Here is a 14,621-nt window from a genome sequence, read left to right as displayed (position 1 = left end):
GCTACTATGAGAGAAAACAAAGGCAAAATCATTGAACGAGCTTAGAGCAATTCCAAAAAGTACGTTTCACAATTGTTTTGAGGATTGGAAACAACGCTGACACAAGCGCGTTATAGTCGACGAAGAATCCATTGAAAGATATACATCACTAGTGTAGAATGAATAAATATTTCTTCAAATAAAAACAAATTCCGTGAACCTATTGATCACACCTTGTGTAAAAAAATTCTGTCAACAAAATTGTTGGTTCCATCAAAAGTTTCTTCGAATGTATCTCTTTGATTCGTATTCGTATCGCAGGCAGAACTACGAAGACACAGAGAGGACCAGAGAAGATCTTTCATGGATCGACCTTCTCTACCTGTGGAAACGAATCGGTCTTCAACTTGCTTGTACGTCAATACACTCAGAAAAGTTGTTAAACACACTTACAGAAGTAGTAGTTTTCAAAATACGCGGTCGCTGTACAAGTGGAAAAAACGCGTGGGTATCGCAACAAGAAAAAAATGGCTCTTGACTTCGTCGCAGGATGTCTGGGAGGTAATTTTCAAATATCAACGAAGAGTATTTATGAATTTACAAGGTGAAATCGATAACGAAACAGTTAAATAATATAAACAATCCAAAATTACAACTCTGAAATTAAAGCATGGTATAAATTCCTAGAAAATCGAATGTAAAGACCCGTATTACTTATGTATTCGCAAATACTTAATTGTAGGATCTGCCGGCATTATGGTTGGATACCCTCTGGATACGATCAAGGTACACATGCAAACGCAGGACTATCGGAATCCCAAATACAAAGGCAACTGGCATTGCTTCCGTACAATCATTGCGAAGGAATCGGTAATTATATAAAAATTAACAATCAAAAAATCGTAGTGTTATCAATACTCTGAACCTACCGAGCACTGGACAAGATTGTCACGTGTTGCACAGGGATGTACTTAACAGGAATGTACTTAAACAGTTCACCATTTTTGTCACAACAAATGCTTGGATTAGGATATAGATTCGATCAAAAAGAAATTTTTATAATTGCAACAACTTCGAAATAAAAAATGTGAGACAGAGAAAAAGAGATAAACGTTATCGTTATGTAGTAGAATAATCTAGCTGTAAATAGCAGAAATTATTTCTACAGCATTTAATTTGGTTTATAACTTTTCTGATGCAAATCGTTTGTGTAGAAATTATTACTGTTATTATCTCTGTGATACTATATATTTTATACTATAGAAATATACGTTTTCAATAATGCATTATTTTAAATATAAATATATATCTGTTTATAAATAAAATATATAACATGTATATTTACATGTATGTATATGGGAAATTGTTAAATATAAAAGCTGTATGGTTTCGCAGAAGGCAAATGATGGTTATATTAAAAAGTTAGTCAAGGTATGCGAGTTGCATGTATCACCCTGTACATATGCGCGTGTGTATACAAATAGTATGTTTGAAAATACAAAAAGTTGAAACTCGTAATATTCTAATTAGAATAGAGCTGGAAATGGGAGTGTCTCTGAAACGAATAATAATCTAGAATTCAACTGATATTTGCTTCTACAGGTAGCAGGCCTTTACCGAGGTATGACATCGCCAATGGCAGGCGTGGCAATGGTGAATGCAATCATCTTTGGTGTATACGGTCAGGCACAAAAACACATGACCAACCCAGACTCCCTCGCATCGCATTTCATCGCCGGAACCATAGCCGGAATTGCTCAAAGTCCAATTTGTAGTCCGATGGAGTTGGCTAAAACTCGTATCCAGCTGCAGGCGTCAAGTGGTCAATTTTCTGGGCCTCTACAATACCTAAAACACACTTATAAATGGGAAGGTTACCGCGGAGTATTCAAAGGCTTAAATATCACAATGCTCAGAGAAGCTCCCAGTTTTGGTGTCTACTTCCTGACATACGAAGCGATGACAAGATCCTCTGGGAACGAACCAGTTTCCACACCGCGTATGTTGCTAGCCGGAGGAATCGCTGGAACCGCTTCCTGGTTGCTAACTTATCCCCTTGACGTGATCAAGTCCAGAATCCAAGCCGATGACAATCGTTACAGGGGTGTCGTTGATTGTTTTAAACGATCGATCAAAACCGAGGGTTACCTTTGTCTGTACAGAGGCCTCAGTTCAACGATTCTTCGAGCATTCCCCACGAACGCTGTGACATTCGCTGTGGTCACATGGACCTTCCGCATATGCGGACAAGAAGCAGATCAAACGTCCCAGACAAGGAAACCTGAAACTGTTAAAGCTATCAGAGAAATGTCCGACGTATGCGAACCTTTCCTCAAGAAGTGGAATTCGTTTACCATGGGTGCTTCTTACGATATAGTAGTTCCTAGATTCACGTACTCGACAATGTCGGTAGCGTCCACTGGTGATTCGGCATTTAAACAACCTATCTTAGGACAATTTAGTAGAGAATCGGAAACACAGATTAAACAAAATGTCACTGAACAAGTTCAAGCTGATAAATGCAATGATGTTGCGGAAACTTTGAAAGACAAAGAGGACACTGCTGAAGAAAGTGATGAAAAGAAAGTTGAATTGCTGGATGTTGATAGGAGCATCGGTAAATGTCGTGTAATAGAGGCATCCGGACTTCTGAACTGTTCTTGAGGACATGGAATCTATGGACATGCTGAACAATTTGAGATAATTTATTTAACGAATCTGTAGCATGTTTCTTCCAGTGTGAAAAAGCTGTAGTTTATATGATATACACATAGAGAGGGTCAAACAATTTTCTGTACACATTGATTCAACCGATTGATTACTAAATAGTTTAATTTATATTATTATTTAACCTAATTGCTTTTATACCAAAAAGAAAGATATTGTGACCATCAATTAATAAAATAGTAAAACATGTGAACTTAATCATACTGCAGTTTTGAATACAACTATAATGTTGGGTTGGCAACTAAGTAATTGCCGATTTCATTTATAGATGTCCCTCACTCCCATTTTTATGATATCCGTAAATGTTATATTATAAAATTATTATTATTATTATTATGTTATTTTTTATTATCCGTAAATGTTAGCAACTGGACAAATTGAATGCAGCGATCAAGGAAAAGCGACCAGAATTGGTCAATCGTAAAGGTGTCATTTTCCATCAGGACAATGCTAGGCCGTACAAGTCTTTGTCCACTCGGCAAAAATTGATGGATATTGGTTGGGAATTGATATTACACCCACCATATAGCCCTGATCTCGCGCCACCGAATTACCACTTATTTCGATCCCTGGACAACTCCCTTCGTGGTAAAACTTTTAATGATGATGACGCTGTAAAATCTCACTTAACTCAGTTTTTGGCCGAAAAGGATCAGACTCTCTACGAGCGTGGAATTTTCAAGTTGTCAGAGAGATGGCAAAAGGTCATCGAACAAAATGGAAAATACATTACAGATTAAACTTCATTCCAAGTAAAAAAAAATTTTTATTTCATTGAACAAATCGGCAATTACTTAGTTGCCAACCCAATAGAAACAGTATCTATAGGGCGCTCCAAAGATGTCTCGCAATCCGGAAATGAGGGGTTCCTGAATTCATTTGAACTAACTTTTTCCTTAGCGAAAATTCAATCCACGGTTTCGTTTACGAGTTATTAACGAAAACCAATAGCCAATGAGGGGCGAGATCAGCGGGTGCGAGGCGGCTGAACCAATGAGTGGAACTTTGCTTCGGGATATGGGATATGGGATACCGGATATGGGATATAGGATATGGGATATCGGATATCGGATATCGGATAAGGGATATGGGGAGAATTTAATTCGGGAGAATTTAATGTGTCGCTATATCGTTAATTAAATATAATTCAATAATAAATAATAGTATATGATATACGATATATGAAGGAAAATTAAGGAAAATTTACTATATTCTGTTTCTTGAAATGCATGCCGTGACTAAGAAATATTGAACGACGACCGTCTAAATGTCTTGCTCGTCGATGCGGACCGTGACTTTCGATTCGATACAAATTATTAAAGCTTCACTGTCTGAGTGGCGAGGGAAGAAAGTGAACTGCAAGCTGCGATATTGTTTCTAAGTAACAGGTGATAGGAATATTTTGTGCACGATCGCTATCGAGGAAAATGCTTGGGAACGCATTTTTCTGCAGCGCTCGCTTACTGGAATTCACTTCGAGATTCGCGCACGCACGCACGCATCATGTCGGAACGTCGATTCACCTTCATTATTTAAAACGTGGCTTCCGTGCCACGACAGAAGGACGCCGTGCGTTTTCCTTTTTTTTTACCTGTTGCCTATTTTCTTTTCCGAGATGAGATAATCGATCACGCATTCGGACTGACTCCGAGCACTGTCGATGCAAAAATTGTTTGCGATCATTTAATTTTGAAAAGGTGAGTCGTTGGAAGTAAAACGTGGGAGGCATAAATCATGATTTACAATTTTATATAATTAAATATGATTCATTTTTACTTCCTTTCGAATTAATGAAATATTTTAATGAGAGCGTCGAACGGTGGTATAGTCTGAGTATCGAATCCTATTTGGATGTAATATTGTTCCCAAGTAATCATTATAATAATGTTTACTTCAAAGTATTTTAACAGTATTCCGGTTAAAATTTTTCAAGAATCGTTGTATGAAGAGCTGGATCGAATGAATGAAATGGAAAATGATCAATGATTCCTGTCGGATCATTAGTCATGAAGAGAATACGTAGTATGTATGTATGTTTATGGAAATTGGCCCGAAATCAGTCCATTGAGAGCTTAAAAGATTATTCTAAAGACATACAGAAATGTTCAGAAGACTTTCTTGCATTTATATGATGTCAAAAAATGTTATTTCTCTCTTAAAATACATCAGACAGATGATTCTTGCCGCTTCCGTTATAAAGTTTTATGTATAATCCGGCCCGAATTATGTGCTTGTGAAAATATAAACATAGCGCTATTGCACATGGTGGCAAAACGCTGAAACTGTTGCTCAACGCTTACCGACGGTAAGCAATGCTTTTTCTGCCTCAGGATCTGAATTACCGAGCCTGTAGAAAATGCTGTGGTACAATAGCGGCACAGCTTATGTAGGTATAGCTGGATGTAATTCGCTAGCTGACCGTTCCATTTAGGTTGAGTCCACTATCCTACCAAGTAGAGGGCACAGTTACCGACAAAATGAGACGAAAACATGGGTTTACGAGGTGACGCTTAATTACCTTAAACCAGCATCTTTTTCAATGTTTATCGAAAAAGATGCTCATTCGAAAGAGGAAGGTTCAATGCAGTGTGCGAATGTCAGACTTCATGAGAATTATCTAGATATTCAGTAATATAAGTCTTAAAAAATAAAGTAAAAATTGATGGTGCCGAAGCTATAGAATCCAAGCAGTTTAGGATATCGGATATCGGATATGGGATATCAGATTTGAGATATGGGATACCGGATATGGGATATGGGATATCGGATATAGGACATGGGATATGGGATATGGGATATCGGATATGGGATATGGGAAATGAGATATAGGATATCGGATTTGAGATATAGGATACCGGATATGGGATATGGGATATCGGATACGGGATATCGGATATGGGATATGGGATATCAGATATGGAATATGGGATATGGGATATCGGATATGGGATATGGGTTTTGAGATATGGGATATGGGATATCTGATATGGGATATCGGATTTGAGATATGGGATACCGGATATACGATATGGGATATCGGATGAGATATCGGATATGGGATATAGGATATGGAATATCGGTTATGGCATATGGGATATGGGATATCGGATATGGGATATGGGATATGAGATATAAGATATCGGATATCGGATATGAGATATAGGATATCGGATATGGGATATGAGATATAGGATATGGGAAATCGGATATCGGATATCGGATATGGAATATGGGATATGGGATATGGGATATCGGATATGGAATATGGGATATCGGATATGGAATATGGGATATGGGATATGGAATATGGGATACCGGATATGGGATATGGGATATCGGATATGGGATATAGGATATGGAGTATCGGTTATGGCATATGGGATATGGGATATGAGATATAGGATATCGGATATCGGATATGAGATATAGGATATCGGATATGGGATATGAGATATAGGATATGGGAAATCGGATATCGGATATCGGATATGGAATATGGGATATGGGATATGGGATATCGGATATGGAATATGGGATATCGGATATGGGACATGGGATATGGGATATGGGATATAGGATATCGGATAAGGGATATGGGATATGGAATATGGGATACCGGATATGGGATATGGGATATCGGATATGGGATATGGGATATGAAATATGGGATATGGGATATCGGATAAGGGATATGGCGATCGATAATTTCGACAATTTCGATTATTTCCATTTATTTAATAGTCGCGATCATTTATTTTGCAATAATGCTATTCGGTGCCCGAGAAATTATTTCATCGCTTAATTTATTCATGAAAAGTACCAACGAGGTTCAATTAACAAGAGTCTTGCATAAATCGATCGAATTGTTTAAGTTATTATATCGAATTCCTTTTGTTAATTAATTTATTATTTCTTGCTTCCTAATATTTGCAACAATTCTGTTTGATAGAAGTATGGTGAAGCACCCCACTGGCAATTTTGCTATTTAATTTTCTAGCGAAAATAGCCGATAGACTCAAACATACAAAATTCATAAAATATTATTCAATTTAATTATATTCATAAAATATTAGGATACCTGTAATTTGCAAATTTGCAATACGAATTAATTACCTCCAGTCGCAAAGGTAGGCTCGGATAGGAAGAGTTTCGCAGGTTTCGGAAAGCCCTCTAAAACTGTGGGGGCAGAACTGTTTTGCTGCGAAGCGTTAACCAATCAGAGAAAAGCAGTTTCTCTACCTGCCCTCATTTTTCTAAATGCTTTACCTCCGCAAAGGTTCGTTATATGGAAGCACTATATACTGTAGTAATTCTATGAGTTAACCTTTGTAAAGTGTAGTGTATGTACTTTACTAGCGGCACCCGGAGTCATTCAATAACAATGATTTATAATACTAGTGATCTTTGATAGTATATATGATCTCTAATTTAGTCGCGGGTATAGTATATGTATCGGTTATGTATAGGGTTATGTATGGAATAGCATATCGGGTAAATGGCCTCCACGACTTTGCTGGCACATACGCACTCTTTTGTTGAAATTTTCCATGATTGTTTTGCATAAATGTGGCTGAATTTCGTTGATACAGCGCTCAATATCCTTCTTCAAGGCGTGGGTGGTCGTGGGCTTGTTGACATAAACCTTAGACTTCAAAAAACCCCAAAGAAAAAAATCCAACGGCGTTAAATCGCATGATCTGGGCGGCCAATTCTGATTACCGAAACGGGAAATTACAGATGGAAATGACTCATGCAGTAATTGAATTGTCTCTCGGGCTGTATGGCATGTGGCACCGTCTCGTTGAAACCAATCAATTTTGGCCCCAAAAGCTGGATTATCATGTCGCGATAGCGAGCACCATTAACCGTTATTGTCTGACCAGCTGCATTTTCGAAGAAGAATGGTCCGATGATGCCTCCAACCCAAAATTCGCACCAAACAGTGACACGTTGTGGATGCATTTGTTTCTCAACAATCACTTGTGGATTTTCTGAACCCCAAATGCGACAATTTTGTCGATTAACGAAGCCATCAAGATGAAAATGAGCCTCATCGCTGAAGATGATTTTGTTCGAAAAATCAGCATCCACTTTTTGTTGTTCCATAATCCATTCAACGAACTCTCTTCGCTGTGCGTGGTCAGTAGGCTTCAGTTCTTGAGTCAATTGAACTTTGTAAGCAGGAAGATGCAAATCTTTCGTGAGAATACGCTGTAGAGAGCTTCTCGAAATGTCCAATTCTTGACCACGGCGCCGAATTGATGTTCCTGGACTCTCAGCAACACTCTCTCGAACTGCTTCAATGTTTTGTGTTGAACGACTTGTTGAGGGACGGCCAGACTGTTTAAGATCACTAATTGATCCAGTCTCTCTAAATTTTTTAATTAGTCTCTTTACAGTTGATGAAGTTAAATCACTATTCCGACCATATTTCGTACGAAAATTGCGAACTGTTGCTGCAAAACTTTCATTCTTTACAAAATATTGCTCAACAATAAAAATGCGTTGTTCTTTTGTGTAGCGCTCCATTTTTAATAACCCTGAACTGTCAGCTGTCACGCTATATTTTTTTTTTGGTTGGCAACACTTTTTACCGCACAAATGGCGCAAAATTCAAATCTTGCGTGAATTTTGTGACACCCTTTATAAATATTCTGTTTTCATTATACTAGTGTATAAAGTAATAAATATAATTTATATAAATATGTCATTTTTTAAACATATTATAATTTATATAAACATATTAAATACTAAATCAAAAGGTGAATATATGACTGTGTTTTTAAAGTTTTGTTACAGTTACATATAAGTGGTATAACAATATTTCAAAGAAGAATGGCTCATATTATTGCACATGACATACACAAAAAACCTCACACGCAGGATATTAAAATAAAAGAAGATGTCACATTTTTTCAAATGGGATTTTCTCAAAAGATCCTGGATGGATTATTCGGTTGTGGATTTGAGAAACCATCGCCGATACAGTTGAAGGCGATTCCATTAGGACGGTGTGGATTTGGTTGGTTTTGTGGATTTGTATTAGGGGGACCGGAAAGTAATGTCGTTTCTGCACATATTTATCTGTTTGAATTTAATGTAAACAAACGACATAACTTTCCGGTCCACCTAATATTTACCATGTTTTCAATAGCTCATAAGTAATAATGTTAATCAATGGTTATAGATCTTATTATGCATGCCAAATCGGGGACTGGTAAAACATTAGTATTTTGTGTGATAGCACTTGAGATGGTCGATGTACAAGTACCATCTGTGCAAGTATTAATGCTAGCACCAACCAAAGAAATTGCAGTTCAGATTTCAGAAGTTTGCTCATCCATAGGATGTGAAATGAATGGTAGATTTCATGGGAAAGTTGGTAAAATATTCTTATTACACTAAAGAATTGAAATATAAATACCATTTTACTGTTTCAGGCTTATTGGAGGAATGGCTCTAGAAGGTGATAAAAAGAAAGTAAATGGTTGTCATATAGCTGTTGGTGCTCCGGGAAGAATTAGACATTTAATTGAGAAAGGACTGCTAATAGTTGAAAATGTTAGATTATTTATTCTAGATGAAGCTGACAAATGAATGGAAAGCAATTTTCAGAAGGACATTAAGTTAGTACAATAAAATTTATACTGTTATTATTGGAAACAAATAATCATTTATAATCTTTTAAAATTTTCAGCTTTATTTTTTCAAAATTACCATTGAGTAAACAAGTAATAGCATCGAGCGCAACTTACCCTGGTGATCTTGAAACCTTTTTATCAACATATATGTGTTCTCCAGTTTTAACATCTCCAGATAATGATGGTCCGATACTTATTGGATTAAAACAATTTGTAGCTATCGTTCCCTTTCATCCAAATGCAATGAAACAGGTTTGATTTGTTTGTGATATTTCATTAACTCTTTGCCATACTTTAACGATTCAGATTTGTGGTGAAGATTTCTAGTAACAAGCTGTTAGGTATGAGTGTTGTTCCATTCCTTTAAGTCGAAATCAAATTCTATTCTCTTGTCACCAATATTTAAACATTCACATAGATGTAAACAGACAATAAATATAAAATTTCTTTTTCTTAAAACAAATCTATGCAGAATATATATGTATTTCTGTTATTTCAAATAACTTTTAAACAGTAGATCATAAAAAATATTGAAGTTGTTTAAAAATCGCTATGCATTTGTTAACGTACGTTACAAAATTTTCAACTTGTATCGTCGTTCGTGTCATATACTCTTTAAATGTTTTTTTAAATGGCGGAAATTTTAAATATCCTGTACATTATTTTGCTATACGATACTCATATCCACTTTGTATATTAGGTCCAAATAAAAGTAGATCAACTGATAAAAATGTTTAATAAAGTTCAGTTCAAACAAAGCCTGGTCTTTTCGAATTATCAATCAAGGTGAGTATTGTATCTTAATAATTCTTGTTATGCTCAGATAAGAAATAACGTTTTATATTTGAGATAAAATTTCTCTTCTCGTTTCAGAGCACAATCTGTATGCAACAAAATTAATTCTATGGGTTTCACGGCGACATGAAGCAATCAATAAATTAAAAACATTTAAATGTAGGATAATGCTAACGACAGATTTAACTGCAAGAGGTATAGATGCAGACAATGTCAATTTAGTCGTTAACTTCGATTCGCCTACAGATCCAGCGACATATTTGCACAGAATAGGAAGAACTGGTCGTTATGGATCGTATGGTATTTCAATCACAATAATTGCAGACAACGAACTTGAAACATTCGCACAATTATTAGGCTCAGTTGGTGGCTCAAACTTTTATGTACTTAAACTCCCTACAAATCTAGATAATATTTGGACTATTCCTGTTAGCAAACTCGAAAAAGTTTTTGCAAAATCTGAAGCTAAGGGAAGTGCATTAAGATCTGATATATCTACCGCAAGTGTAAATGATTCAAGTACAATAGATGACAGAATTCGGTTAGAAAATGATAAAAATTTAAACAGTGATGAAGATTTTGGAAACGAAGACAACGGAATTACGAATAATGCACAGTCCACAAACAATGTAGAAGGCACTGTAATTAAAAATACTAGAAATATCCATAAAAGAAATAAATTTAAAGCGAGGTACTCATGTTTGGAAAATAGTGATGATAAAAGTGAGAAGGGAAAAGAAATAGAAGTGCACTGCAACCAAAAGTTATACATAAATTTAAATTAGACCCTGTTCCAGACAGTCCTTCTGATTGGGAAAAAGCTAATGAGGAAACGGAGTTTGAAGTTGACTTGACGGACGTGCGACAGGCTGATCTATCCGATACTGATATTGAAAACATTATTAAACGTTTAAGATATAATTTTCCTAGCAAAAAATTGGATGAAGAATCTACTATAGATATTACTACAAATACAGAGTCACCGACAACGGATCCAGATCATCAAGATCATCAGAATGAAATAATCAATTCTTTTTGTTATTCCAGTATGACAGATTTCAGTAAAAACTACATTGACAAAAAACCTGAGGAAATACAAATAAAACAGGCAACCGCGTGGAAACAGAAATTGAATCTTGAAATTGGATTATTAAATTACATATTGGAAACTATGACAGAATCTATACAACGATTGCTATACTTTGAGCATATTAAGAAGCTCAAAACATTTTTTAATGTACAGAAACAAGCAGTTTTGTGCATTTATCCAGAAATACGGAATGAAGAGGAAGTCAACGATACCTATCTGTATTCTCTCTGGCTCATTGGATACAGATTTATTGCAGCTATATAGAAAAATAGAAGATTTCAAAACATTGCATAGAAAATCTGACAATGAGTTTTATGCTTTTTTTCCATACCCTGTTAAAGAAGATGAATATATGCCGAATCTCACGATTTCAAAGTCCGATATAGACGATTATCGCAACGCCTATCTTTTTTTCCGAGACGAGATAATCGATCACGCATTCGGACTGACTCCGAGCACTGTCGATGCAAAAATTGTTTGCGATCTTTTAATTTTGAAAAGGTGAGTCGTTGGAAGTAAAACGTGGGAGGCATAAATCATGATTTACAATTTTATATAATTAAATATGATTCATTTTTACTTCCTTTCGAATTAATGAACTATTTTAATGAGAGCGTCGAACGGTGGTATAGTCTGAGTATCGAATCCTATTTGGATGTAATATTGTTCCCAAGTAATCATTATAATAATGTTTACTTCAAAGTATTTTAACAGTATTCCGGTTAAAATTTTTCAAGAATCGTTGTATGAAGAGCTGGATCGAATGAATGAAATGGAAAATGATCAATGATTCCTGTCGGATCATTAGTCATGAAGAGAATATGTAGTATGTATGTATGTTTATGGAAATTGGCTCGAAATCAGTCCATTGAGAGCTTAAAAGATTATTCTAAAGACATACAGAAATGTTCAGAAGACTTTCTTGCATTTATATGATGTCAAAAAATGTTATTTCTCTCTTAAAATACATCAGACAGATGATTCTTGCCGCTTCCGTTATAAAGTTTTATGTATAATCCGGCCCGAATTATGTGCTTGTGAAAATATAAACATAGCGCTATTGCACATGGTGGCAAAACGCTGAAACTGTTGCTCAACGCTTACCGACGGTAAGCAATGCTTTTTCTGCCTCAGGATCTGAATTACCGAGCCTGTAGAAAATGCTGTGGTACAATAGCGGCACAGCTTATGATGCTAAGTCTGTAGGTATAGCTGGATGTAATTCGCTAGCTGACCGTTCCATTTAGGTTGAGTCCACTATCCTACCAAGTAGAGGGCACAGTTACCGACAAAATGAGACGAAAACATGGGTTTACGAGGTGACGCTTAATTACCTTAAACCAGCATCTTTTTCAATGTTTATCGAAAAAGTTGCTCATTCGAAAGAGGAAGGTTCAATGCAGTGTGCGAATGTCAGACTTCATGAGAATTATCTAGATATTCAGTAATATAAGTCTTAAAAAATAAAGTAAAATTTGATGGTGCCGAAGCTATAGAATCCAAGCAGTTTAGGATATCGGATATCGGATATGGGATATCAGATTTGAGATATGGGATACCGGATATGGGATATGGGATATCGGATATGGGACATGGGATATGGGATATGGGATATCGGATATGGGATATGGGAAATGAGATATAGGATATCGGATTTGAGATATGGGATACCGGATATGGGATATGGGATATCGGATACGGGATATCGGATATGGGATATGGGATATGAGATATGGGATATGGGATATGGGATATCGGATATGGGATATGGGTTTTGAGATATGGGATATGGGATATCGGATTTGAGATATGGGATATCGGATATGGGATATGAGATATAGGATATCGGATATCGGATATGAGATATAGGATATCGGATATGGGATATAGGATATGGAATATCGGTTATGGCATATGGGATATGGGATATCGGATATGGGATATGGGATATGAGATATAGGATATCGGATATCGGATATGAGATATAGGATATCGGATATGGGATATGAGATATAGGATATGGGAAATCGGATATCGGATATCGGATATGGAATATGGGATATGGGATATGGGATATCGGATATGGAATATGGGATATCGGATATGGAATATGGGATATCGGATATGGAATATGGGATATCGGATATGGGATATGGGATATGAGATATGGGATATGGGATATCGGATAAGGGATATGGCGATCGATAGTTTCGACAATTTCGATTATTTCCATTTATTTAATATCCGCGATCATTTATTTTGCAATAATGCTATCCGGTGCCCGAGAAATTATTTCATCGCTTAATTTATTCATGAAAAGTACGAACGAGGTTCAATTAACAAGAGTCTTGCATAAATCGATCGAATTGTTTAAGTGATTATATCGAATTCCTTTTGTTAATTAATTTATTATTTCTTGCTTCCTAATATTTGCAACAATTCTGTTTGATAGAAGTATGGTGAAGCACCCCACTGGCAATTTTGCTATTTAATTTTCTAGCGAAAATAGCCGATAGAATCAAACATACAAAGTAATATTTCGAGCACAAAAGTTTCAAGAAATTGTTGCAGCAGACGAGCTTCGTTGATAAATCGATGGCTTTTCGAATAATTTAATATTAACGAGAATTCTTATTGCAAATGGTATTACTAAATAATCCCGTGGCTATTTCGTTGTAACATTTAGTAGCGAAGGTAATTAATAACGTCGAACATACGAAGTAATTTTTAAAGCACGAATTGATCGAAGAATCGTTACATCAAAAATATTCTATCGATGCATTTATTATTTCTAGCTGTTTTAATAATAATTAAGAGATAGTAGGTTTTAGAAACTATTCTATTTTTTAAGCCGTGCTACTCTTATACCTCGTCTGTGATATAATTAATAACAATAGAATACAAAATTTATAATTATATATAACTTATAAAAATTTATAATTCTTATAAATTTATCATCTATAATATATGTATACATTATTGTTCAAATTGTAAAGGCTAATGGGAATCTATTATATATAATATATAAGTATAGTATATATAATATAGTATATAATAATAATATATAATACTATCTATTATATATATAAGTAGTATTTATAGTATAGTTACTATTATATAATAGTAATAGTAATAGTTATATATATATTATTCTGTTTAATCTTCTTAATGGTCTATCCACCAGATAATAAAACAAATAATTACTAATGATAGCACAGATGAGGTATAGGCACGGTCACCTCGTCAGTGATACTGCGTCCATGTACAGGAAAAGTGTTTTGAGAATGAAGACACCTTGGACACGCATTTCAGTCATCGAACTCCAAACACAACATCTCGTCCGTGCTAACATCGCACGAGACAAGCAAAAAGCTAGAACCAGGTGAACG

At 35.6% G+C, this 14,621-nt stretch overlaps 3 protein-coding genes across 3 annotated transcripts; 2 read left to right on the top strand and 1 right to left on the bottom strand.

The window, feature by feature from the left end:
• Positions 1-371: 371 nt before the first annotated feature.
• Positions 372-2,904, top strand: LOC117221102 (mitochondrial basic amino acids transporter). The gene is made up of 3 exons (XM_033471767.2): positions 372-540; positions 722-849; positions 1,582-2,904. The coding sequence occupies exons 1-3, from the start codon at positions 507-509 to the stop codon at positions 2,641-2,643; spliced, it is 1,224 nt and encodes a 407-aa protein (XP_033327658.2). The 5' UTR covers positions 372-506; the 3' UTR covers positions 2,644-2,904.
• A 5,345-nt stretch (positions 2,905-8,249) lies between these two features.
• On the top strand, positions 8,250-11,530 carry LOC143260604 (putative ATP-dependent RNA helicase DDX20). Its single transcript, XM_076526603.1, is given in 6 exon segments — positions 8,250-8,728; positions 8,894-9,332; positions 9,404-9,599; positions 10,048-10,133; positions 10,221-10,268; positions 10,270-11,530. Coding segments are annotated over 6 exon segments (1,614 nt in total). The 5' UTR covers positions 8,250-8,541; the 3' UTR covers positions 10,928-11,530.
• Positions 9,380-13,878, bottom strand: LOC143260605 (uncharacterized). Its single transcript, XM_076526604.1, has 2 exons — positions 11,564-13,878; positions 9,380-11,488 (listed from the first exon to the last, which is right to left on the bottom strand). Exon 1 carries the CDS (start codon positions 13,463-13,465, stop codon positions 12,770-12,772), a length of 696 nt encoding a protein of 231 aa, XP_076382719.1. The 5' UTR covers positions 13,466-13,878; the 3' UTR covers positions 9,380-11,488; positions 11,564-12,769.
• Between the last annotated feature and the right edge of the window lie 743 nt (positions 13,879-14,621).

Source organism: Megalopta genalis, chromosome 15 (genome assembly GCF_051020955.1).
Source record: "Megalopta genalis isolate 19385.01 chromosome 15, iyMegGena1_principal, whole genome shotgun sequence".
In the NCBI taxonomy this organism is placed as follows: Eukaryota; Metazoa; Arthropoda; class Insecta; order Hymenoptera; family Halictidae; genus Megalopta; species Megalopta genalis.
The sequence above is the reverse complement of the archived record's forward strand: the minus strand, read 5'-3'. Positions and strand labels throughout refer to the sequence as shown.